The following is a 25,382-nucleotide window of genomic DNA, read 5'->3' as shown; positions in this document are numbered from 1 at the left end:
TGCTGCCTCCAGCCGGGGAGACCCCCACCGGTAGGGGGCGCGCTCTTCCCAGCGGTACACTCTAGCCTACCACGAGGCGTCTCTGTGGCAGGGGCGCTCTGGCGCCGGTGGGGAGTTGGGGGGGGGTGAGGTGGGGAGCGGGGGAGGTGCCGCTCTGGCCGGCCGTCGGTGGTGGAGTCGAGAGGCGGGGGCCGCTCTGGCCGGCGCACTCGCTGGTGCGGAGTCCCGGAAGCGGCGTTCCTCCGAGGCCGGGCGCGGAATGGCGGAGAGTCCGGCCGCCGAGGAGGCGGCCCCGGCCGCGGTTCTGGCGGCGGCGGCGGCGGGTAGCGGCGGTAATTCGGCCGGCCCGGGAGGCGGTGCGGGAAGCCCCGGTGTTTTTATCCCCGCCGAACTATGGGCGGCGGCAGGTTTCGGTGCTGCGACGCCGGGAACCGGCGTCGCCCCGGGGAGCGGCGGGGCCCCCATCGCGGCGGCGGCGGCGGCCGCGGGGGCCGCGCTTCTCACGCATTCCGCCTTTTGGGACCCCACCGTCAGCGGCGATTGGGACAGCGAACGGCCCAGCCCGGCCTGTCTCCTGCGGATCAAACGGTGAGATAAACCTCCCTGCCCGTCAGCGGCGGAGCCTCCCGGGCCCGGTGGCCGAGCGGTGCTGCCGCTGCCGGGTGTGCCGGCTCCCTTAACGACCTGGGGGGAGGGTGTCTCCGTTCCTCGCCTCTGCCGGCCTCGCCGGGCTCCCCCGGGCCTAGCTAGCTGCGGGCCGGGGAACCCCCGCCGCCCTGCCCCGGTGGCTGTTGCGGGGGCTGCCCGGGTGGAAAGCGGGCACGGAGCCTGAGGGTCGTAAGGCGGCAGAGATGCTTGGCTCATCGCCCGTACCCTCGAGGCGGTAATTGTCCCCTGGGCCTCACCATCCCCTCACAAGAGGCCCTGGAGACCTGGGTTCAGGTCTGGGGACAGCCTCCGGTCCTTCCCTGTGTCCCGGGGCTTTCCTGGGGCCAGACCCCAGTCCCCGCCATGCCCCGGGACTCTCCTTGCCCATGTGCTTGGGTGAGGATGGAGTCTCGCACCTCGCCCGCCCTGGTGCCGTGGACCCCTGTACCACCATCTGGGGTCTCTTTCTTCGTCTGCTGTTGCTGGGGCGTTTGGCAGCAGAGCTTCTTGGTGCACAGCTCTCAGCCTGCCCTCAGGATCGCTGGGTGCTCCTCAGAGGTGCTGTTAAATGGGGAAGAGAGCAGGCTTCTCGGTCCCCATCAACGGTCGAGTTAAGATGTTTATCCTAAACCTGCCCGTAGCGATCCTCCTTCCTGCCAGTGCCCACCCGTTTGGCTGCTCTGACTCTTTAAAGGATCATCTGGTTAAACTTGGCATGTCGATAGCCTTTGATATTATCAGCAATATGGTCTTGTATTGTTAGAAATGCTGGCGCTGTTTCAACAAGTTCTTCCTCTTCCTTCGGAGCAAGTATTACTGCCTGCCAGGCTCTTGCTCATCCTTGTTCTAGAGCTGTATAATGTCTTCCAAAGATGGCACCAGATACTTGGGCAGTTTCCAATCCAAATGCCAAAACCACTAACCTTGTAAAGGTAGGCAGGAAGGCGAGGCTCTCCTCTTGCTCTCGCACTTGCTCTTGCCTTGAAACCTCTCTGAGCTCTGGTTGCTTCCCAACTGGGAAGGTCGAGTGGGAGCTTGTCCTGGAGCTCAGTGCAGCTCTGATTATGGGAGGGAGGTTTTGGGCTATGAAAGGTTACAGGTGCCAGTCGGTTTGTCTGTAAACTGCACCGAGTTGTAGGTGATTTGTTATTTTTCAGTTCATTTGGTCAGAGTTCTTAGAGAAACGAGGCCATTGTGATCAAGTTGCGTGTGTGTGCAACCTAACTACTCTTGAACCTGTTGTCTGATTAAACCCAAATTTGTCAGAGCAGTAATCTTCTCAAAGGCAGTTGAGTCACGGTATGTTTGGTGAAAACAAATGACTGGGTATGCCAAAGGGATTCTGTAAATAGTCTGAGTGTGAAGAAGGAAAACATGGGGAGGGAAAGTCATCCTGTAAACAACAAAACTCACCTAAGAGAACTTTTAAACGACTACCTTAGGGGAAGTTTATGGTTGAAGTTTTATGTACTTGAAGCCGATCTATAGGAAAATACAAGGCAGCAGGTAGTCAAGGTGCATTTGGTCTGGTGCCTCATGTATTGAGTCATTGAATAGTGCTTGTGCTCTTGAAATGCCTCAGCTATTTTTGGGGATAAGTTGAAAGAGCTCAGCCAGAAAACAGTCAGAGGCAAAAGAAAAATGTCTAGCTCTTTACGAGTTGTAAGTTTCCATCTTGAAATTCTGTCCCTTTGCATCCGTGCACAGATTTGTCATCTAGAAGGTTCCCGCGCCTTGAGAGCTGATGAACGCCAAGGGAGATCTTGACTAATTCCTGTTTCCTTTGTTCAGGGATATCATGTCCATTTACAAGGAACCGCCCCCGGGAATGTTTGTTGTGCCTGATCCCCACGACATGACCAAGGTAAGAGAAGATTTGGAGCTGGTTCAACTTTCCGCTTCTCTGTATGTTGCTGTTGATGGCTGCTTTAAGGGTTTGCCCAAATGGAGCATTCCCTTAATGTTTTGAGAGAAGTCAGGGTGAGTCTTGCAAATGGATAATGAGGCTCCAAGTTTTCTTGGTGACATTGAGATGGGCTGCATTTAAAATGGGAGGAGGCTCTCAAGGAAACTGGCTCTGTGGAGAGACATTATCACAGGGATCTGAGGAGCTTCCACAGATAAAGCCAGCTCTGCTTTAGTGGCCCTGTGAACCAGTGAGGTGCTGATCCAGCTCATTTCATCCTATTGAGGCTTGAAAACAATCAATCGAGCAGCTCAGAGAAGAGCGAGCTCCATGGAAAGCCCTTGGCCATGGGGGGCTTCTCGGAGGCTGGAAATGAGAAACGTCCATTAGCCACAAGCAGTGCTGGACTATCTATAATCTGCCTGTGGGACTTGAAGATGTTTAATTGTTGTGAGCTGGTAGAGAGATGCGTCCCTGTACCTGGGCCCTGGCCTGCTGCAGAGCTGCCCTCCGGCTTCTCACAGGTACCAGGGTCGTGCGCAGATCTGACCCACGCAGCCGCTCCCACCACATTGCCTCCAGCAGACCCGCTCCCTAGGGACAGTGGCACAGCTATGGCCTCTACTGCCTTGGTTCTTCCCCTCCTGGCTCTCAAGGTTTTCCAGGACTGGGAATTTCAGATTATGTCAGAGAGAATGCAGTGAGCTGGGAGGCAGAGGTTGCTCAAATGGTGTTCTTGATCCGACGTGTTTCTTGGCTGGTGCTGCCCTTTCTCCAGCCGGTGTCACCTGGTCTGGCTGTGCTGGTTTCTGAGAGTTGCGTGTGTGTGAGGTTGCTTTGTTTTTTCCTCTGCTGCACACTTCTCCTACCCCCCTGACAAACGTGGCATCCCCCAGTTTCCCCCAAATTCCTGCCACGTAAGTGCCTGCCTGGCTTGGGGCCCCTGGGGTTTTGGAGGTGGCACAAAGGGAGTGTCTCTGCACAGCCAATTCCTACCTGGGGCAGTTTTAGCTGCAGCTCTGGCTTCCCTCAGCGTTGGTAGCTGCAAGTGCCAAAATGCCCTTCAACGGAAATGCAGGTTTGTAGAACACTAGCCTTGGGGCTTTTAACTGAAATCCTGGGGAGGTAAGAGGATCATTAAAGGAGACTGCTTGGATCACTTGGGGAGTAAGCTTCCTTAATAGCCCAAAGGGAGTAGATTTCCTGGTATACAATTGGGATCTTTGAGGGTAATTAGCATGGAGAGAATAGGGTCTTAATTTTGGATCCTGGCAGAGGAAATTGAGTGATTGGTTTTAATAAGACCAAATCAGCATGAGACCATAAAATTGAGGAATGCTCTAGTTTTGGCAGAAATTCTGAATCTTTTTCTTTCTAAAATTAGAAAATTTTTTTTCATATTCAAAATCTTTTTTTTTTTTTTTTTTTTAAGCACAGCTTACCAGCTGAACTGTGATTCAGTCTCGTTTGGACTGTATAGAGATGTATGGGAGGCAGCTGTTGTGGACTCTGGCCAAACCTTGTGCTGGAAACCTGCTTTGCACATTGAGTGTGGCAGAGGGCAGAGAAGTGTGCAGCAGTGACTCTGGCTAACGAGGGAATGAGGGAGGGTTAAGTATGGCCTGCACATGGCGTGTGCTTGTGGAAGACGCTGCCTCTGTGCTGCTGCCTGGGTGGAGATTTCTTGCCTTTGGTTGGCTTTGTTGAGGATTTGATGGTGCTGCACAATTTTGAAGTGGTGCGCAAGACGGGCTTTTGTTTTCCAGATTCATGCATTGATCACAGGCCCATTTGACACGCCTTATGAAGGGGGTTTCTTCTTGTTCCTGTTTCGCTGTCCTCCAGATTATCCCATCCACCCACCAAGGGTCAAACTGATGACAACGGGAAATAACACAGTGAGGTTTAACCCCAACTTCTACCGCAATGGGAAAGTCTGCCTGAGTATCCTAGGGTAAGAGGAGACTTTGGCTGTTTTGATGGGAAATCAGGAGGTGGCTGCAGGCTGTATCCTGCCTCACGCATCCTTCTCAGCGCATTGTGCCCTGATCTTGCCCCAGACATGTGCTTGGATGCACCTTTGTGCTTCTGTGAAGTCGTGTGCAGAATCGGAGTCGTAAAGCAGCACAAATTCCTCTACTGAAATAAGAGTCTAACTTGTCTTTAAAAGCACCTGAGAACAGAGCAGAGGAAGCACGAAGTTCAGTGGACGCTGCCGCTTTTCTCCTGCTTCCCCTTGCAAAGCCTCAGCCCTAGCACTGCGTTTCTTCTGCTTTTGCGCTTTGCAGCCTGATCCTTAATGTTGTTCGAATGTAGGTTTTTGTGGTTTTAATTTCCTCTCTCTATGTGGGTTTAAAAATAAATAAATAAAATTAAAAGCCGCTAAGAACTTCCTTGAGAGCCATTTGACTGCTCTGGGCTTCCACCTACACAGAGTATGTGGGGCTGAGCGGTGGGTGTGATGATTTACAAGCGCTGCTCCCATGCTGCCTGTTCAAACAGGCTCCACTGCTGCAAATGCTTGTTATTCACCTGCTTGATTTTTAAACATGTGAAAGTCCTGACTGATTGAATGGCTCTTATGGCTCTGCCAGAGGAACCGTGGCCATGGTGTGATATTCCCAACCCCAGCTGTGACAGTTTCAGTTGCCAGTAGAGAAAGGCTTTTGCTGAGACTCTGGACTGGTGCAGCTGGGTCGATAGTACATGGTTCCTTCTGCTGCAGAGAGGTAGTAGCAGCAGCCAGGTGAGGAAAGGGCAGTGATGGCTTGAATTGCTGTAGGGATTTGACCAGCCAGCAGGAGCTTGAGCGCTGATGTGGTTATAAGACTGCCTTTGCTGGGATGGTTTCTGCAGTGCTGTGCATGTGCCACTTACACCAAAGTTGCTCCAAGTAGCTGATACCCATCAGCTGATAGATACTGGCCCAGGGCTGGTAGAGAGATGCATTGTACTGGGAAACACCTTCCTCAGCATAGGAGTTTTCCTGATCCAGTGAGCTGGATGCCAGTGCCTGCAAAGCACTGAGATGTGTAGGGCACGTCCATATCTTGGGGGTCTGAATGCCCAGTAGCTCCCACACAAGCTGCCTTGTTGCTCGTGCAATTGTAGCCCTGGCATGGAAGCTAAATTATTGAAGAGTGAACAAAGAGTCTCGGCCTTAGCAGAAACGGGAAGCGCAGAGGGAGCTGCAAATGAAAGGATTTAGGAAGAGCATATGTGGGTCAGCACATCCTTGTTCAACTCACAGGGAGACAGGTCTGTATCTGGAACTAGGATATTAAGGGCAAGAAGCAGAACAGCTTTTTCTGCTTATGCTGTTCTGTGCAAATGTTTTTGCTACCCTGTGTGTATGAATTGGGCACCTTATTCCTATAGCAGAACATCCGTTACTGCTTTTGATGGCAGTCCTTGTGCTGAGTGTCTGCATTACAGACTGCACAAGCGATGGTCTTGTTTGAGTCTCAGAAATCAGATTTCAGTTCTTAAGAGTTGTTTTTGACTTACGGTAGTGCTGGTAGCTTGTGTTGCTCCAGGCTGCTGTGCGAGATGATAGCCATAGCTTTTAAGTTCCCTGTAAAATGCTCGGAAGTGTTACTTTTCCTGAACTCGTGTGATGCCCTGTGTGTGTTAGCAGTGGACTGAGGTTTACCAGACTCCCATGTCTTGCTCAGGTTAAAGTACTCACTTGGTTGAGAGAATAAACTACTTTGACCCTGAAAACTTTCTCTGCGTCCAGTGCTTTCTATATCTGTAGCAGCTGTTTCTTTTCCTGTCGCATTTCTGTAAGGTATAGATGCGGTTTCCCAAGCTTTCTGATCTTTGGTAGTTGGAGGGATGGTGCTCGCTGAGCCAGTCCTGCGTTGTTAATTGATTCTTTTCTGTTTTGATGCCTCAGCACTTGGACCGGGCCTGCGTGGAGCCCAGCACAGAGTATCTCTTCAGTACTCATCTCCATCCAGTCTCTGATGACTGAGAACCCCTATCACAATGAACCTGGCTTTGAGCAGGTGAGAGTTTAAGGTGGACCATCTCTGGTTCTGCAGCTATTTGTCTCTTCCCTCCACACCTTGCTCCTGGTGGCAAATCCAGTTCTGGAAATGGGGACAAAAGTAGATTTTGTCGCTTGGCTCTTTTCCAGCTTGCTCTGCCTCTAGTCAGAGCTTGAGGGGGAGTTGCAAGCCAGCTCTGAACCAGAGGCTGCTTAGCTCACGTATGTGTAAAGTAACAGAAGAACATGAGGGATTCGAGAAGTTGCCGGGGAGATGGGATGGCTCTTCATTTCTCTGCTATGTGACTCCTGAAATGGCTTCCTTGGGACGTACTGTCATGCAGGAACCAAACTGCTCAGGTCTTCATGGTCTCCAGCATCTCAGAGAGGCAGGTTTCTGTGCTAACTTTATCAGTTGACCTGTCTCCACAGCTGTGTGAGTCCAAGACTCTGGAGACGTGTAAAATCTTGCCAGCTTTTCATTTGCAATATAAATTAGCTCAGCATACACAGAACAGACAAAGCTGTAGTGGGTTCATGCACCAGTGAAATTCATCAGGCCCAAGAGGGAGAGATGAAGAGCCATTGCAGTTGCGTGGACTCACTGGCCCAAATTCTGTTTCCAGGAGAGGCACCCTGGGGACAGCAAGAACTATAACGAGTGCATTCGGCATGAGACCATCCGAGTAGCAGTGTGCGACATGCTGGAAGGAAAGTGTCCCTGTCCTGAGCCATTACGGTATGGAAAAGAGGCTTGGAGGGAGCATAAGAAAGTGGGTGTGGGGAAGCAGGATAAACTCCTCTGGCTGCTCTTCCTGAGATCTTGAGAGTTGCTTCAGGGAAGAGCAAGTCTTTACCTCTGCCTAGTCTGGTGAAGAGTCATTTTGTTTCCCCTGAAGTGGATGGCTGCATCTGTGTGGTGCCTAGGAGCTGTGCATTGATAAAGGCTGTGTTAATGTGCACAACGGCTGCATCCTCTGACTTGTGTTTGAGAATAAATTTGCCTTGTCTTATGGGGGGGGGGGGGGAAATCTCGGAGGGAGGGGAGCACAGCTGTTGTGGAAGCGCGTGCAGAATCTTTTCAGCAGCAGTGATGCTGCAGTTCATTTCGCTCTGTGTCTTTCCTTGTTGTACCCTGTTAGTTGTCTGGGGCACCCTGTATGGGTGTCCATGCTGACTACATGAACTGGAGTTCAGTGGGATGCGGTGACCATGGATGATGTGACTGTTGTAACACTGTCATTTTGTGTTGATTGTTTGCTTTCTCATTGCATTCAGGGGTGTAATGGAGAAGTCCTTCATGGAATACTACGACTTCTATGAAGGGGTGTGTAAAGAGAGACTTTATCTCCAAGGACAGACAATGCAGGTGGGTGGCAGACAATTTTCTTGTTGATAACACACTGCCTTAGATAAGGGTGTGTCCTTAGTGACAAACAACAAGGTGCAGCACCTAGAGGTACATGGAGTGGATCTGGATCTTTCCTATGAACTTTATATTCCAACTTTGAATCACAAAACTGAGACCTGCGATGTTCCTGTGGGTAAAACAGTACCACCCCCAAGTTCAGAGTATGCACACAATGTTTTTAAGGCTGTTACGATTTCTGAGTACTGGGCCTGAGACACTCTCCAGGCAAGCAGGTGGTACTTTCAGCAGTGGAACCAGTACAGTTTGCTTTCATGTGGATTTGGTATTAAGCAGGGAGGGCACATGCAGGTTATCCAGTGCTGGTGGCAACTGTACTCTATTGCAGTATTTTCCTGTGGGGTCACTGCTAGAGTTTCTCTTTTTCTGAGGTTCCTTTGCTCATACAGCAGATAGGAACTTCTCTGACACTCCCTATTCTGTCAGATGAGATTGAAAGTGGCTGACTGAGTCAAAAGTTACTGGGGGAGGAAGGGGTGGAGGAAGAGTGACAATATGGCAGACACATCTAGACAGGTTGAATACAGGAGCTTGTTTCTGCAGGAAAGTAGACTTTAAAGAATAGATTACCAAGCTATTTGCATATGAACAGATGTGTCTTCCTCCCTCATCAGCCACCTCTTGTCTGAGTCATTGAGAAATTCCACTGCTAAGAAAAGTTGGAGGTGGTTGATTTAATGATCTTGTGTCTCTGAGCCCTTTCTTCCCGTCAGTGCTGTCACTGGCTTTGTAATTCATAAATTGAAAGCACTCCCAAAGCAGGAGATTTCTTCGTGTTTGGAGTGAGAAATTCCCATAAGGAAGGTCTGTGCCTGACTTATAGCTGCAGAGAGTACTGAACTGAAGGCTGTGTAGTGAAGTTTGGTGAGGATTGTCAGATGTGGCCCACTCTTGTTTCTTCTTCAAGGCGCCAGGGCTCAGTTGCTTTCTTCAGAGTTTGTGAAGATCACTGTGTTGTCCTCAGTTTCCAGAGGCAGTGACTGCCATAGTTGGTTTTCTGCTTACTTGTAAATAGTAGCGCAGGAAGCATGAACACAACGTGCTGGGGAGATGGTAGTTGTTGTCTTGATGACCTTGTATTTAAAATGAAGTCACTCCAGGCTCAGTATCAGTTGAGTGCTTGCCAGATGTGCTGTCTTGTTAACTCTGGGGCCACATGTTGGCTTGTACCTGAGACTCCCATCAGATGGGACAGCGTAAACACCACCACCACCTTATATAGCCCTGGCAATGTGTTTTCAACCTGGGATGGGGATAAAAGTAGCAAATGTTAAATAGTCTCCAAAGACTTTCTGCCTCTGACTTGGCTACATCTCAGCTGAGGGCCTTGATTTAAAATGAGAATAGCAATGCTTTCATTTGGACGGGGTCTGTGGCACTAATATAAGGTGTGGTCAAGTCTTTGGCCTCTGGATGTAGAGACTTTCATTTGTAATGTTTTCCCTGCCTCCCTGGAGTGGTCCTGAGACCAAATCCTTGAAACAGTTTATTTCCTCAAAGGTGGTAGTAGAAATCCAACCCGTGTCTGCTTGGACTTTCATCTGTTTTTGAAGTTTGCTTGGGTTTGTAAGGTTTCCCAAAAGAGACTCCAAACAGAAATTATTATCAGTCTTCAACCTTGGCCATGACAGTGGGAAGTTAAGGGGCCGCTCCATCATAAGATAGGATTTAACCCTTAAGTCTTTAGCCATTTGTTGCCCAATTACTACACACCTTTCTTCTTTCTGCCTCTTGCCGGAAGGATAATGGTCTATATTAATAGGCTTATCTATGGCTTTCTTCCAGGATCCTTTTGGTGAAAAACGAGGCCACTTTGACTATCAGTCCCTATTAGTGCGTTTGCAAGGAATTCGGCAGAAGGTGCAAGAGAAACACCAGCAGGAGAATACAGAAATAGACTCTGAGAGCAGCTCCTCTGAGACAGAGACAGACACTCAAGGTTGCTCTAAAGCTTAGAGCTGTGTTAACAGTGGAGAGGCCAAGCCGTGGGGATGTTCTGTCTTCACACTCTAGAGTACCCCTGACAGACTCGACAACCAAACCAATGCCAGAGCAGAGAAAACTGCGGGATATCTTCTGTCTCCTTTTACTGCTCTGGTGGATAACGCTGAACGAGAAGACTTCATGCTAGACAAAGCCAAGCTTGTGGCAGGCTACTCTTAAAAGGTACTTACTATGCTAGAAAGCCGGAGCATGTGGCATCAGGTTATTTTTTGGAAACACCTACACTGGTTGGTTTTTTTTTTTTCTTCTTTCTCTCCATTTGATTAAAGAATGAGATCTAGACTGCGAATCCTCTTTACAGCTTTTCTGTTCCTAGACAGTGAGCCCTTCCCTGGGGCCATGCTGAACGTGGAGCTGTAGCTGTGGGAGCACTTTGATGAGTCCAGGGTATGACAGGGCCCATGCACCGTGTGCCCAGGCGAAACCTTTTTTGTGCGGGTTGGGAGAGATGGAGCCTCTCTGCTCTATGGAGCCCATTTACCTGATGTCTTTCTTCTAGACACTGTTCTAGACAGACCAAAGATAAAGAGCAGTGGTGGAATCTGGGCTCCTTTCTGAAAGCTTTACTCACGCCCTGGGTGACTTCGTCCACTGAGACTTCAGGCGCAAAGGGGCAGATGAAAAGTGGAAACTGCAAGAATCCATAAATTGAGTGCAGGTGTGTTCATCCTGGCATTTTTGGGGAAGGAAGGGTGAGAAAACCATTGGTCAGAGATGGGGGGAGCACTTAAAAATAAATCTAGTTTGTGTATTATTTTTTTTTTCGAAGTGTTGATTTGAATTTAGCATTCTAGACATACTTTATTCTGGCTGCTCTGAACGGAGCTGTTTTGTTTCCTTAACTGAAGTACTCTTTGCTTTCCACCTCTCTACTCAGTGTAATATTTTATTTTCCTCCCTTCTTCCTCCTGTCACCTCACTCCCTGCTGCTACCTTGATCCATCAGATTGAAACGCTAGAGTAAGGGGCAGTTCTAGCTAAGGAAGCCACTGTTTCTGGCTGGAGTTCTTCGGAGGTATACGCCTTGTTACTGACAAATTCCTTTGCCAAACTTGGCCGAGCGCAAGCTAGCTGAGTGTCATAAAGTTTAACACTTCAGTGCATTGACCGTTTTAAACAGCAGCTTTTTACTGTGAGCGAAGGCCGGCCTCTTGGAGAGGTGTCTGCTGGCTGCGAGTGCCATTACATCAAAAGATGTATTCGGTGTAACTTGGGTGGAGGTGAAATACCCAGTTTCTCCAGGTAAATGACCCTGGTGATGATTGATTGGAGCAGTATAATGTTTTGTTGATAAAGAGCTTAATCTAATTTTTTTTTTTTTTTTTTTTTTTTTTTTTTAGTATTTTTATGGGAGCTTTGATAGAAAGCTAAGCACAAAGTTGCACATTGTCCTGGGCCCTCTCCCAGTTTCCTTAAACACCTTCCCACCAGCTTGGCCCTGTTTCAGACTCCTGATGGTGGTGGGAGAACTTCCAATGCAGTCATCTTTGTTCTAAAAAAAGCGCAGAAAGAGGGGCCAAAAGACCCCTGCTGTGTGCTGTACAGAAAGGCAATGCCCCATGCGTCACTAAATTATTTTCAGTCTCTGTGATTTATATCAACTCTTGCAGAACTCAGAAGCCTGCACACTGCTGCTTCAGCAGCTCTGAAAAGCTGAAAGGTGGAAACATTTCTGAATCGTTAAGGTGCCGTTTAACAACTTGGGAACTTTTTTTCCCTTTAGCAAGCAAACTCCCCTGGGTCTGTCATTGGCTTGATTTAGACTTAAACCCTGTCTTCCCTTGAGGGAAAGCTGAACTTACACAGGACTCACTCAATACATACACCAGATGAGAGTAAATAATGCGGTGTTCACCTTGAAATGAGGTCTTAGGGAGGCAGCGGAGTCTCCCGAGAAGTCATGAGCTGTGTGCTACTTCACCGCCTCTTTAATCCCATTGTAAATGTCACGTTGTTTTTCACCATTCAGTAGCATTGTGGGTAGAGCTGTGACTCTGCTGCCTTCCCAAGGCAGAGCTGGTTCTGAAATCTGTTTGTGATGCATGTGGCGTTACCATCCACTGATACAACGAAACAAGAAAATGCCTTATTGTGGACACTATTCACATAACTAGCATGTGGCTGTAAAAGAAAAGTATTAGTTTTATAGCTCTAATGTTGTCTGTCCTACCATTTCTGAATGTTTCCATTTCAAAGTGACAATCCTCAAATGACTGCTCTAGGCAGAGATGTTTTAGCAACAGATTTTTAGACCTAATTGAGTTGAAAATATATGCACAAGAGTCACTCTAAGATACCTTGTTTATATACTATTGTACATAAGATTTTTTTTGTGCAATAAAGTTTGTTTTGGCAGAATCTAGACTGTGGTACTCCTTAGTGGAACAACGACTCATTCACAGAGCAGAGAGGACTGCAGAACAGTTTCTCAGTGTCACTGCTGGCTCCCGAGATTCTTTAGGCAGAGTCACACTTGCGTCCTCCGAGACTGCAGTTGCAATAGCAGCTTAGATAATTTTCCTCTTGCTGTGACAAGGTAATTAGTTGTCTGTAACGGTAAGTGGCATTTCCATGCACAACAGAGGAGAAAATTCAGAGGTAAGCAAGTATGAACTAGTCCTATTAAACTTTTCAAGCTAGACACTTTTTACAAAACTTTATTTCAAGTCCGCTGTCCCTGTGTTTCAGGTGATATGCAAATAACCTCACAAGAAGAATTATATACAGGCACAGAACACATATCGGTCAAGGTATTGCCTCCTTGGCTTCCTCTGGAGTGATATCCTGAGAGTACAGCTCTGTAAAGAGAGCAGGCAGCCAGTACTGAGGTTCTGCTGCCTGAGTATCCAGCCAGGCCATTCCTTCTTTCAGCAAGTGTTCCTATACAAACAGAGCGGAAACTGTGAGTGAAACTTAACTAAATGGCTGAGAAGCCATTCACAATAGAGGCCTGGCCCCACATTTATTTTAGGGTAAGGGAGGGGGTGTAGCACTTGGGCTACAATAATCTTTTACTCAACTTGACCGGGAGAAATATAGCTCAGACATCCAGCCATGCCCACCCTGCATGTTTATGTAGGACCTGAGCTAACAGGATTCAAGTTCTAATGGAGATTAGTAAGCCACAGGAGTACCTGCAGCTTCTGAGAGTCTGCTTTCCTCATTCTATGTTTATGCAGTGTGTACTCTGCCTTTGGTGTACCAGCTAGCTTAAGGATCTCCTGTGCATGCCGTGATAACACATCCCCAGCCAACTGTCTGCTGCAGGAGCAGTCACTCTACACTGTCACTGAACTCCACTGCGCACATGAGGCCTTCATACGTACCAGCACTTGCTTTGCACGTTCTGTCTCCCACTTCAGACTGGACCTGATCTCACTGACTGTTACATAGCCCTTTTTCTGAAATGAGAGGAAAATTATTGTGTGCTTACAGTCAAGACTGAAGTCCATAGTTTAGAAGAGAGTGTGGGAAGTTTTGCCTACAGGCCTGGTTTAATCACGGTTCCCTGGCATGGAAGCAATAAGGTTCTTTCAAGGTGGTTGTATTTTAAAATCTCCTGGCTCAATACCTCTGCCAGCTGCAAGACGACAGTGTGATCCATGTTCAGTTCAGCTGGCACCGACTGGATCAGATATGTTCCACCAACAGGAATAATCCCAAAGCCATTCCCCAAGACCTTCAGTTTCTTGATTGCACGAAGGAGGTCATCCCTGAGAAGCAGAGGTCAATGCAAGGCTTTAAAGCAAGAGCCTCTCTGAAGCTGCACACTATGTTCTGTAAATAAGGAAGAATTGATGTGCAGAAGCTATGAGCAATAATAGCTCTTTGGAGCTTGCTGCAGTTTCAGGTAATCAACAGCTGAAAAAAATTTTATAAAGCAAATTAGAATTAGTTTGCCTATCTGTGGCCCCCTTCAGAAGTGCAGACTTGCATTAGAGACACACTTGTAGTACCTGAGCTCCAAGTGCTAAACTTTAAGATTCAGCCCCAATTAGTGATCATGATGGCGAGCTGTGTCTGAAAATCTGCTTTTGTAATGACACGTGTCAGTCTCTTACAGCTCAGGAGACCTCAGCAGACTATGCCAGTAAGAGAGCTGGATTTGCAGGGTACTAATTGTCTCCAGGTCAAGCCAACAGTCCTTTATGCCTTTGGGCTCCCAGAGAAAGCACACTGCTGCTTTCTGAAACGGTTAAGTTGTTAACTGTGGATCATGTATAAGTGGCTCCATCGCTAGAAGTTACATTTGGAGTCCAGTTAACAGCAGCACTTTGAAGTGCTGCTGAGGTCACCCATTTCTTCCCCAAATGCTACTTGAGTCCCCTTTCCTGCAATACACAGACACTCACTGGCTGACATCCTGAGCAAACTTCCCCCTTCCCTTCAGCACTTGCTGATGAAGTTCTTCCAGTGTTATCAGGCCTAGGAGTGAACAAAAGGGGACAGGAAAGCATTACAGCATAGCAACAAAATTACTCCAGCAAGAGCAGTCAAGGGTCCTTTGTCCATTTGCCGCTGGCTCACCCCTGCCTTCGATTTTACAAGCGGCTGTTCATTGTTCCCAGTATCCAGCCTTGGGTGAGATAAGCACTGAGTCCCTTCTGTTCCCAGAACTAACATGCAGCAGTCAGCTGTCGCCTTCTCCCACAGATGTATTGGACTCAGGTTTCAGCTGGCTTTGCTGCAGCCCTTTCCTGGTCTCAGATTGCCTTTTTCGGAGTGAAGAACGTCTACACTCATTTCATTAGGCACTTATCACTGGTATTCCAACTCTTTGGGATATTGCTGTGATCCTTTAGAGACAATCTTAGTGTCAGGCTCAAAGCAGTAACTTATCAGTTTCATACTGCTTCAAGATTGGCACTGATGCCTGCTCCTTCCCCACCACACTGCGAGTTACGGTTTTGTTACCTAAACGGAGTTGGTTGATTTCTGCAGGAATCAATGAAGCTGGGTGATAACCAGCGGTGTAGCCTTTATACATGTTATAGAAACAAACCAAGGCTTTTTGGGGACAAGGAAGACAAAACTGCCACTTCCGTAATTTGTGAAATTTAGTAAAGATCACTAGACTGAGCCATGCGACTCATTTTCCGCAGGGAAAGGGTATCCTCCTATTAGCTGTATCTCCTAGAAACCACACACAGTGGGATCCTCACCTCCATTCCTGTGTTTCAGAGCCAAGCAAACTTCAATGATCTGCACACCCAGTTCATAGTAAAAGTCTCCAACTCCCAACATCTCTGACCAGAATCCTTTACCAGCTGTGAAGTGAGAAAGGGGAAAGCGATAGGACCATTGGCAAAAATATCCTTCCTTAACAGTTACTGGTGCCAGGCAGGCTGCTTGCAAACCCCGCTGTGAGGACTCTCAGAGCCGTCACTGAAGAGTCTCCATTTTGGTTACTGTTTTCCCCCACCCTTTTAAGTAAATAACACCCAATGGTACGTTACACCAATTCACAAACCCCAAGAATCAAACCAGCATCAGCTCTCCTCAGGGAAACTTGAGCTTCACTGCGAGCTGTTTCCAGTATGAGAACAGTGAGATGAATCCTTAGTCATTAACCCTGGTGCCTGTTCCTCACATGCCAAAGGATCCACTCCAATTGTTGCACACATATCCTGGAACTGGACCCGGAACTCGGGGTTTTTACGGATCTCTTGCTTGTGTTTGCTGGCAAACTCTTCTAAGTTGGTCTTAAACATGTCCAGCTGCTTAGACATCTGAAAGAGAATTGCAGAGAAGTGTTTCTGTCTTAACACTTACTTAATGCAGTTTTTCCATAAACAGAGCCCCCAACAGGCCCTAAGTCAGCAGAATCCTCCGGAAACACTGAGGACAGGTCTCTTATGTGCTGCCTACCCCGTGCAGATGGACCCAGTGGTCTTAAAGGAAGGAAACAAGATAAAATCACTCGATGAAATCAGAATTCTCCACGGTTTTAACACTGAATTCATATCAATATCAGAGCACAGTGCAGATATGACAAGGCAAAGGGCTGTTCTGAACCAAGAGACAGGCTCAGAAGGGGAGGCAGCAGTTATTCTGTGATGTACGTGGGGCAGAAACAGTTCTACAGAAATGAGATGTTGCTGAGGTCTCGAGAAGTGAGGCAGAGCGAGACCTGTAGCAAACATCACAGCTCTCTGATGGAGATGGATGCCATCGTTATCCACGCTGCTCACGGATCATGCTCTGCACACCAAAGCAGAGGGGGAAACAAAGCCCAGGTTTGCGGCTGGGCTCACAACCGCGGTTTTTCCCACTGCCAGGGCAGGGGTGGATCTCCCACCTGAGCCAGCTGGTCTTCGGCCAGGACCGTCCCTCGCTCCTTGTACTTTGCCTGCAGGAGGAAAACAGGGTGATGGAGACAGCGCTGAAGGACAGATGGACCAGAAACCAACACTGGATGAGGGAGACGCTCCTTTCGGGATGGACGAGGCAGGAGAACGCGTGGCCCCGGTGCCCTGGGCAAGCAGGGAGCCTGCCAGCAAGCTCCGGGTGCCCTGGACTGGGAGCAGGGCTGGTGCAGACTGGGATGGCAGATGTGAGGAGGAGGAGGAGGAAGAGGAGGAGAAGGAGGAGGATGGCCCCCACACCCCCCGCCACAGGGCAGAAGGGGCCTGCCCCCCACCGCCCCCGGTACCAACAGAGCTTGGCAGCTCCCCACCCGAGACCGGTGGGGTCTGGCACCCCTCCGGAGCCTGGCAAACCCCCCCCCCCCCCCCCGCCACGGGGGCCATTGGATCCTGACACCCTTCCCACGGACCCGCTGGGTGCTGGTGTCGTGTGTGTCCCCCCCCTCCCACGGGCCTGACACCCCCCTCCCACGGGCCTCGCACCCTCCCACGGGCCCACCCCGCCGCCCACGGGCCTGGCACCGCCCCCCCCCCCCCCCCCACCCCATCCCACCCGTCCCACAGCGGGGTCCCGGCGTCCCTCACCTCCGCGAGTTTCTTCTTGGCGATGGCGCCCGCGCCCACCCCCCGCCGGTGCATCCCGGCCCCTCTGCCCGCGCCGCGCTCCGTCTGACGTCATCTCTCCGCGACCGGCGGTGTGACGTACACGGGGGGGGGTGTGTCTCACTCCCGGGCACCCACGGCTCAGGCACCCCCCCCCCCCCCCCCCCCCCCCAGGGCCTGAGGGGGGCACTGAGGGTCTCAGACCCCCCCCCGGGGGTCTTTGTGTGTGTGTATGGGGTGGGTGCCCCCCGGGTGGGGGAGAGGCCCTTTTTTGGGGGGGTTGGGTGCTCTCTGTGGGAGGGTGTCCCCCCCCCGGGGTGGGGGAGAGGCCCTTTTTTTGGAGGGGGGTGGGTTGGGTGGGTGCTCTCTGTGGGAGGGTGGGAGAGAGGCCCTTTTTTTTGGAGGGGGGGAGGGTGTCCCCCCCCGGGGTGGGGGAGAGGCCCTTTTGGGGGGGGGTTGGGTGCTCTCTGTGGGAGGGGGGGTGTGTGTCGTCCCCCCCAGCGTGGGGAGTAGCCCGGGTTTCGGTCTCCCCCAGGGTGTGTGGGGGGGAAGCCCAGCTTTAGGTAAGGGTGACACCCCCCCCCCCCCCAGATGGAGATAAGTCCTTATCTGTGGGGCTGGGTGCTCTCTGAGGGAGGGTGTCTTCCGTGGGGTGCAGGGGAACCCCGGTTTTGGGGGGTGTCAGGAGGGGGGGGGGGGGCAAGTCCTGAGGACTCCTTTGGAAGGGCAGGCTGGCTCCCAGGCAGGTTTCAGCAGGGCCAGCCCTCAGCCAGGGTCTGTTCCCCTGCAGCCCAGGCTGAACTTCACCACCCGCCGACACCAACAACATCGGTTTTGGAGTCACGGCCCAGCGGCAGGTCCTAAACCACCCCAAAAACCTGCTAACGGGGAGCATTCCGTGGTGTGGTTCAGTCAGCTGTAGGCGGATTCACTGACACTCGCAAGGTGCGTTGTGACCCTTGTGAGCCTTGTTTGGAAGGACGCTTATTTTTTAGCAATTTAGTAGTGTTTTATAGCCCATCCCCAAATCGGGTATTATCTGAATCTTATTTCAGCTTCAGAGTAAACTGTTTATTGCTTGCATTAGCAAAATAGACAATATGCACAGAACAGAGAGAAAATAAGACGTCTTCCTCCTTCTCACGTGTCTTGGTAGGATGAAGAGAGAGCTCCTTGGGAGGGTCCTGGAGTTACATAGTCCTAACAAAGCAGAAGTGGGAGAGAAAAACATGAATTCCTGTGGTACTGCACTTAACCCATTTTCATTTGATTCCTATAGGAAACGAGGCATAAATTATTGCCTTCTCTACCCACCAGCCCCCTCTGATATCTTGCAAATCCATTTTGATAGCAAGACGTGTTTCAAAGTTAGTATCTAATAGTAAGTACCTACAAGTTTTGAGAAAAACCAGCAACTGGTTAGAGGAGAGAGATACAAATAAGTGTTTCTCTGCAGGAAAGGCTGCAGTATGAGCTCAACAGTTATTTGTTTTCTCTGGCCTGCTGGCTGGCCACTCAGCTCACATTGTCTGACCAAGCTGCACGGAATTGTCTGTAGCACAGAGCTGCCTCTTATTTCCAACCTACATTTATTCATGGCCAGTTCATCCCTTTTTGTTCTTGTGCCAACTTTTGCCATTAGCATAAACAGCTCTTTTCTCGCTCTGTTTTTTTAATAGATGGTGACTTTGTCTCTCTCAGCCTTCATTTTACTCAACTAAGCATAGGATGGGCTTGCCATTCCTTTGAGCTGCCCGGGGCCCTCCCCTGCACCTTTTCCACCCCAGTTTCTTGTTTTCTCTGAATGCCTTTCATAGCAGTGTACAATGCACAGAAAAATTATTTCCTGTAAGTGGTCTGATGAACACCTCCTTTTCTTATTAAAAAGAGGGGAGAAGGATTTACTAACCTCCCTTCTCTAGACAGTGATTTTTCTGAAATTTGTCTTCCCCCATCTTTGTTGTATCAGTGATCTGAAGATACTTTTGCAGAACCAAAACAAACTCTGGCCAGAGCTCTCAACTCTCCAGTCAAATCCAGCTGAGCTGTGCCATCTAAGCTCTCAGTGGTTATCTAAAGAAATCCTAAATTCATGGACTGAGCACTGCAGCAAGTACGTTCGGGGACAAGGGCTGCTAAAGGATCTGTAGGGATGCTTGTAACAACAGGAAAAGGTAGAACAGCCACTCACGTTGGTCTGCAGAGATCAGTTGACATCAGCCATGTCAGAAACTCCGGGGTCAAAACATCCTTCAAACCTTCTGAACTTTCCAGAGAAGTAAAACTGCAAGAAATGTGCCATGCCATAAAGACAGAGAAGAGGCAACAATCCAGATGCAGCATATAACAGCCTCGTATCCCAATCCCCTCAAGTTCACAGGGGAGTTTTATTTTCCTTCTAATATCTTTGACTTGGATAAACCCACAAAAAAAGCTTTAACCTCTTTTTGACATGGTGAGCTCCCTGCACACAACAGCGCCTTGATCTTAGCATGTTTGAGCTGCCCAGCAGTGAACATGTCTGTCAGCCTTGGGGGGCGAGAAGGAATGGTCGCGTGACCCCCCTGCACCCCACCTCCTCCTAGACCCAGCAGGCATCAAAACAAAGGCAGAGCGTGGGTGAAACAGCATCTACGCTCCAAACTCACAAAGGAAAGTCTTTGTTTCCAAGAAGGACTTTCCCCTGCAAGTCGCATTTTTTATTTGCAATTAAGGCGATTAAGGGAGACACTAGAAAACAATTTTTTTAGAAATGAAGTTAATCAAGCTGATTAATCTCTAGCATCAAAGGTTTCCCTTCCCCCCTCCACCCCCACCCCCAGAACAGGTTAGACAAACATCTGTCAGGAACAGTTTAGGGTGCATTGATCCTGCTTTGGAGCAGAGGTCAGACTAAATGACCTCTTGAGATCCCTCAAAGCCCTCGTTTCTTTGATTTTGTATTTTCAGTATGACTAGCAATTCTCGGTGTCTGATTTTCCGAGTGCTTGGCCTGAGACACCTCTGTGAACCATAACTGTGCTCATTTCTCCCACCACGGGTCATCCCCCGCACCCTGGTTTCTAAAGCAGTTTTCATGCAAAGGCTGTAAAAGACAACAAATGCCCCCCAGATTCTTGTTCTGGGTGACTGTCCCATGACTCCCTGTAGTTAGAAATTCCATTTTTTTGCCAGAAGACACTAGGATTGTGCCTGAGGGATACGGGCTGTGTGCGGTAAGTGCTTTTTTCCCTTCTTGCCACCATTTTAGGACTAAGCAGTAGCAACCTGTTAGGTTTCGTAAAATCCCCTTCATATTAAAGAAAGAAAATGTATCCTTCATTCATTTGTTGGTGAGGTTTTTTTTCTTTTTTTAAATATAGAAAGTGCCCGAGAACAGATTTTTCTTTGGACTCATGCGTCTAATTTGCTTTTTGAACATTTGTGACATAAGCTAAGATTGGGGGAGGTGAAACAGGCTATTGACAGGCTGTGGATGTGCTGACACAGCACAAAGCTGCGCAGCGCTGAGATACACAAGCGTGCTCTCAGCCAGATGGCTTGGGAAACGAAGGCATGAGCTGCAGCAACAGAGAGCTCCATATGGACTCGGTTACCTTGCCCAGAGGTACCTGTTCTGGGCGAGCTCCTATCGCCATCGTTACCGTGATCGAGAGAATTTTAAGACGATTTCATCTAAAAAAAAAAAAAAAAAAAAAAAAAAAAAAAAAAAAAAAAAAAAAAAATCTGTGCCCTTTACTGGGGACACTCAGATCAGAAACAAACTGGGAAATTCCTCCTGGGTCAGGCAGGCATCTCTCCTGCATGGTTTCACGTTTAGATGACAGGCTTTTCATAATAAGAGCTTGTAGCAGTGATACAAGGAAAGAACCGTTTTGTTTCCTTTTTTAAAAATGAACCGGTCAACATGCTGAGAGTGTGAATGAGTGGGATTTTTTCTTTCCTCCTCCGTGTGGGTTGATTGGATCAAATCAAAATGTTTTGCAGAAATGTATCAATTTAATCTCATTTTCGCTGGAGAGTTTTCTTTTGAGAGGGCTTTGTTTTGATTAGGTCAAAGCATTTCGACTTCTCCTGTATGGTGATGGTGGGATGTTAGAGGAACGGATGCACTTCAGCCCTGCCAAAAGCCCGTGCTTTGACCTTATCAAAGCGCTGGGTTTTGATGAGGCTGTGCTGACATTTGCAAAACCAAAAAAGACCCCAATCGTCTATATTTTTGAAATTTGTATTTCGTGAGAAATTTCAAAATGAGAGAGGCTGGTTTTGTCTTTGTTCTTTTCCTTGCTCATGAGACAGAATTGCAAAATGTGGAATTTCCTTTTGAAATGAAAGTCCTCTTGTTTTCCTATGTGAAGCCGTTACCATAGATTCCTGCCCCCAAATACTCCTTTGAAAGTTAAACACTTGGGGACTTCATCCCTCCCTGCCACCAGGCCTTCTATTCTCCCATCTCACCTCTGCTTTTTCTTGGCTTTTAGAAGCCAGGTGAAGAAGTCTTTGGCTTCCTGGGTGCCCAGGTCCAATCTTTGGCCGTTCGCAGCCGATACCTGGGGCTCAGCTTCCCTCTTGTATGGCTCAATGATGTTGCTGGAAAGGCGAAATGGGAAGGTACCAGCCCGAGATGCCACAAGAGGGTGCCAAAATGCTGCTTTTCCACAAACCCCAGCTCCCTCCCACTACATCTACCAGCAGCCAGAGAAGAAGGCGGTCTTGGACAGGGAGAGGGATAGTTGTGCTGTGTGCCGACAGACCAGAAACATTTCTAGGACTTAGGAAAATAAAAGAAAAAAAGAAAACCAACTCCCTAGAGAATCGCTGCTGCAGGCCAAGAAAAATAACCTCGGCTCTGCATTCTTCTGTAGCCATCAGTTGGCTGACGACAGCTGTAAGTTTGGATCGTAGGAGCATTGAAAGTCTACACACTTACTCGCTTTTCTTCTCCCGTCTGGCTAGCAACCATTCCACAAAGTTCTTCTTCAGCATGTTATCCATCGTGCGGCTGTAATCGCTTGCCAGGGTGGCCTCAGAGTAGCGTCTTTGCACTGGTCTGGCACTGGGAGTCCTTATGCTTACGCTGGGGTAAGAGCACAGAGACAGAGCGAGTGCTGCACAGACCAGGAGCAGCACACGCCGTGCAGATTTTTGCTTGGGTTGGACGCGGTGGCCCATGCGGTCCCTACAGTCAGCAAGGGTTTTGTGGTCACTTTTAACGTCTCTTGGTACAGGTGACCGTTCCTGCACTGTGGAGCGAGGAGATGGCCACAGAAGGGGCTAGCAGGCTCCTCATCCGTTTTGCTGGCTACTAGCACAATTCCGATTTGAGAACTCGGGAGGAGGTGAGCTCAGGATCTTTGCTGATAGTCTGGAGTCATGTCGTTTTCCCTGCCGTAGCCCGATTCACACGGACTTTGGCTCCCAGCTAAGGCACCGAGTGAGCTCGGGCTCCCTCCTCCAGCGAGCTGCACATCTAGGGCCAAGGGAACCTTCTCCTGTGTCCTCGAGAGACTCAGGGGTGGACGGCAGGAGACAAGGGCTGACCTGGAGCCCAGTGCTGATCTGACTGTGTAGACATAGTTGGTGGCTGCCTAAGTTAGCAAAGGATTTCAAGGCTGAACCTTTTTTAGTACTGCTATCTGGGATTGCAGCAACTCCTACTGCTCTAATAAGGGTTCCTTTGGGTCTTCTCGGGTGGTAGTTGGAAATTTTGTAGCAGGAGTCAGGGAAAGAGAGGGAAAGTCTTTATTATATACCTGCTTGATGTAACTGGTCATATTTTCAGAAGCTTCCAAATACCGGATGCCCCCTAGCCTCATTCGTGTGAGATGATTACATCTCGTTTCTAGTTCTCAGCCAACCTTTTTCTCTTCCTGGTTGACTTCCAGCTTGTTCCTCCTAACCCAGAGCCATGAAGTTTGTAGGGAAAACTTGGGAGTTCCTGGCTCTGGCTCAAAGGCTCAGGGCTTTAGTTTGATCTCTCTCTTATCATTTGCTCATCTCTGTACGCCTGGGTGTCTCTATTATCTGAGATCTACCTCAGGACTCATGTTCTCACCCACTTACCGAGATGCCAATGGAAAAAGTCCATTTCCCTCCAGTGGGGAGCTGGAAAAGGCTCAAAATACACCGTGAGCTTTCCAAAACACTTACCCTGAGACGTTTTCTTCCATCAAAACAAAGCCCAGAGAAGCGAGGAGCAGAGAGAGAACTTTGAAAGACATCATTTTCTTGGCTTGTTTCTCTCTTCGAGAGCAGAGGGCAATCCAGATGTCCGTCCCCTATAACACATGGGACACATGAGTGACAGGACAGCGAACCCAGCGAGGTGTGCGGTGGTTGGGCACGTGCCTGTGCTTGTAAATGCGTTTCTTCAGTCCTTGTGCTTCGAGCAGCCTTCTCCATCCTACAAAGCCCTCTTCTGCCGTTCCCAGTTAAATTACTTTTTCAATGCCAATACTCTTTCCCACCGTGGTGTCTTTTAATGTTGGTACCCTATACTTTTATTGTAACCATCAAATTCATTGTGGGTCGCGCATTCCCGGAGGCAAGGGCTTTGTCTTCCTCCATGTTTACAAGCTGACCCTGTGGGTACCTCATTGTGCTTTAAGGGTCGATTCAATCTTGAGGATGTGAACGGCAACGTACATTGGATCAGGCAATTCAGTAGCAATGGCATCCTGCTTATCCCACACTGCGGTTCTGCAGGGTTTAGGAGCCTGATCTAATTTCTGGGAGTTTTTCTGTTGGGATGGATAATGCCTTATGTAGGGACTGGAGCCAGACTCAGTGAATATCAGTTATGAAAAATATCCCATGGACAGTGACAGGATCGGATTCCAAGATTTATTACTTTCAAGCTGTTCCTAGTGCTCACGTCCACAGTTCAGCTCAATAGCCCTCGGACATTTGAGCTCTTTTAATTACTATTCCAGCTCTGCAAACTCCGTACAAAAATGGTTTTGATCGTGGCTCAGAGATATATTTTGTTGTCCCTCATCTCACTCTTTGTTATAGCTATTTCTGGAAACTGCATTACAATGGAGAGCTGCTGTTAACAAGAATAACACAGTAAGAAAAGGTCTAGATCAGGACTCAGGTATCACATCCTTCAAAAATTTATTTATACATTGATAGAACTTTACTCCTCTAAGTAGTTACTTGTACTCTTACAACAGCCCAATTATTGTTTTAGAGAGAGCAAGAATTTGCAAGTTTGGATGTTGTTCGTAATTGTGGTGGGTTTTATTTCTGGAAAATTGTCACATCTTTTACAAATGTTTTCAGCCCTTCCTATTAAGTGAGAAAAAATACTAAATGTGTTACATTACCTCAGATACATCAAGTTCTGAGGAATGCTCTTAAAAGCAAAGGTGTAATATTCTGAACACTGGCAAAATCCCTAAAATACTTAGACCGAAAGCAATAAAAGACAAATAGTTACAGAGTGTTAACAGCAGAAGTAAATTCCATTATACAAAATGCTGAAGAGTATTTTAAATAAGAACAGAAAAAACCGTCATGATTAAATAACTGAAGTTTTCCCTCTTATTTGCTTTTCATTTCATATATTGGTGATACAACTGTGGGTATGATGATGGATCTGAAAACAGCTAAATTGTGCAAGAATATTGTTTTGCTTAGGGTAATTTTTTGCGACGCTACGAGAGGAAAGGCATTGTAGCCTTAATTTTAAGAAAGGGCAGTACTCCTTCTCTGCAGAATTTACCCAAACAGGGGAGAAAAGCAGTCCACATTTTCAGAGACTGTTGAAAAAACATTTTGAGTTAATACAAGACCGCTTTGCCTGTGTGACACTGAACTGGAGTAGTCGCACCTGGCACGGAGTTTGCTGTGATCCCTACATTGTTTTGATCCTATGATTTGACTTCTTTACAAAAGGAGAAGCAACTGGTGAGATCTTTGCAACATGAAGGTTTTCAGTCCCCTGTGCAATACTGTCTGCTTTGGAAAAAGCATTAGAAGGATAATATAGGGTTGTATCCCTAGCTGGGAGGTCCCCAAAAGCAGCTAAGAACCAATTTCTCCTCATTTCACTGTGTAGGTGCAGATCCCATCCTGATATTTGCCAAGTACCGAATCCTCCTCTGAAACAACGGTCTTTCCCTTCACAACCCAACCCGTACGCTGCCGCAGGTCTTTTCTGCCAAAGCTACCGAGAAAACGGCCGGTTTTGTACCACTTTGAGAAAAACTCAGCCAAAGGTCCAGGCTGTTCCTGCTCTGCTACAGCTCCTGCCTGGAACTCTCAAACACTGTTCACTCCCACTGTTATCTTAGGGGAGAAAAAAAAAAAAAAAAAAAAAGAGTAAAAATAGTTAAAAAGAGAGACTGACATAGAGCTTCTTACCTTTCTCCTTCTCTGAAGCTGCCCGGAGGATTTCAGCTCGTTCTGGTGCTGAGGAGAGACCCTTCAGGG

At 48.5% G+C, this 25,382-nt stretch overlaps 3 protein-coding genes across 5 annotated transcripts; 1 reads left to right on the top strand and 2 right to left on the bottom strand.

Annotated features, from left to right (window-relative positions):
• Positions 1-213: 213 nt before the first annotated feature.
• UBE2Z (ubiquitin conjugating enzyme E2 Z) lies at positions 214-12,532 on the top strand. Of its 3 annotated transcripts, none has more exons than XR_007505992.1 (8): positions 214-588; positions 2,440-2,512; positions 4,321-4,508; positions 6,453-6,564; positions 7,172-7,284; positions 7,824-7,914; positions 9,760-10,636; positions 12,322-12,532. XR_007505992.1 is itself a non-coding variant. In XM_049799969.1 (7 exons), the coding sequence occupies exons 1-7, from the start codon at positions 260-262 to the stop codon at positions 9,928-9,930; spliced, it is 1,077 nt and encodes a 358-aa protein (XP_049655926.1). In that variant the 5' UTR covers positions 214-259; the 3' UTR covers positions 9,931-12,315. The 3 variants fall into 3 exon arrangements, 1 of the variants encoding a protein (XP_049655926.1); XR_007505993.1 differs by lacking the exon at positions 12,322-12,532 and having other exon boundaries at positions 9,760-10,140; positions 10,478-12,315; XM_049799969.1 differs by lacking the exon at positions 12,322-12,532 and having other exon boundaries at positions 9,760-12,315.
• Positions 12,533-12,619: 87 nt separating this feature from the next.
• Positions 12,620-17,008, bottom strand: SNF8 (SNF8 subunit of ESCRT-II). Its single transcript, XM_049799988.1, has 8 exons — positions 16,929-17,008; positions 16,277-16,327; positions 15,569-15,707; positions 15,141-15,245; positions 14,331-14,403; positions 13,550-13,691; positions 13,305-13,379; positions 12,620-12,858 (listed from the first exon to the last, which is right to left on the bottom strand). The coding sequence occupies exons 1-8, from the start codon at positions 16,980-16,982 to the stop codon at positions 12,724-12,726; spliced, it is 774 nt and encodes a 257-aa protein (XP_049655945.1). The 5' UTR covers positions 16,983-17,008; the 3' UTR covers positions 12,620-12,723.
• Positions 17,009-19,133: 2,125 nt separating this feature from the next.
• Positions 19,134-23,170, bottom strand: GIP (gastric inhibitory polypeptide). Its single transcript, XM_049801103.1, has 4 exons — positions 23,097-23,170; positions 21,877-22,011; positions 21,405-21,536; positions 19,134-19,230 (listed from the first exon to the last, which is right to left on the bottom strand). The coding sequence occupies exons 1-4, from the start codon at positions 23,168-23,170 to the stop codon at positions 19,134-19,136; spliced, it is 438 nt and encodes a 145-aa protein (XP_049657060.1).
• Positions 23,171-25,382: the final 2,212 nt, after the last annotated feature.

The sequence above is a fragment of the Accipiter gentilis genome, chromosome 5 (genome assembly GCF_929443795.1).
Source record: "Accipiter gentilis chromosome 5, bAccGen1.1, whole genome shotgun sequence".
NCBI lineage: Eukaryota > Metazoa > Chordata > Aves > Accipitriformes > Accipitridae > Astur > Astur gentilis.
The sequence above is the reverse complement of the archived record's forward strand: the minus strand, read 5'-3'. Positions and strand labels throughout refer to the sequence as shown.

Bases quoted from the DNA above. Each gene is read 5' to 3' on its own strand.
- UBE2Z (XM_049799969.1), top strand. From the start codon at position 260: ATGGCGGAGAGTCCGGCCGCCGAGGAGGCGGCCCCGGCCGCGGTTCTG. The intron at 589-2,439 runs GTGAGATAAACC...TCCTTTGTTCAG, and splicing joins TGTCTCCTGCGGATCAAACG to GGATATCATGTCCATTTACA. The intron at 7,915-9,759 runs GTGGGTGGCAGA...GCTTTCTTCCAG, and splicing joins TCCAAGGACAGACAATGCAG to GATCCTTTTGGTGAAAAACG.
- GIP (XM_049801103.1), bottom strand. From the start codon at position 23,170: ATGATGTCTTTCAAAGTTCTCTCTCTGCTCCTCGCTTCTCTGGGCTTT. The intron at 21,537-21,876 runs GTAAGTGTGTAG...TCGCCTTTCCAG, and splicing joins AGACGGGAGAAGAAAAGCGA to CAACATCATTGAGCCATACA. The intron at 19,231-21,404 runs GTGAGATGGGAG...CATTTCTTGCAG, and splicing joins AAAGCCAAGAAAAAGCAGAG to TTTTACTTCTCTGGAAAGTT.
- SNF8 (XM_049799988.1), bottom strand. From the start codon at position 16,982: ATGCACCGGCGGGGGGTGGGCGCGGGCGCCATCGCCAAGAAGAAACTC. The intron at 16,328-16,928 runs GTGAGGGACGCC...TTCCTCCTGCAG, and splicing joins CCAAGAAGAAACTCGCGGAG to GCAAAGTACAAGGAGCGAGG. The intron at 13,380-13,549 runs GTATTGAGCCAG...CTCTCATTTCAG, and splicing joins TCGTCTTGCAGCTGGCAGAG to AAAAAGGGCTATGTAACAGT.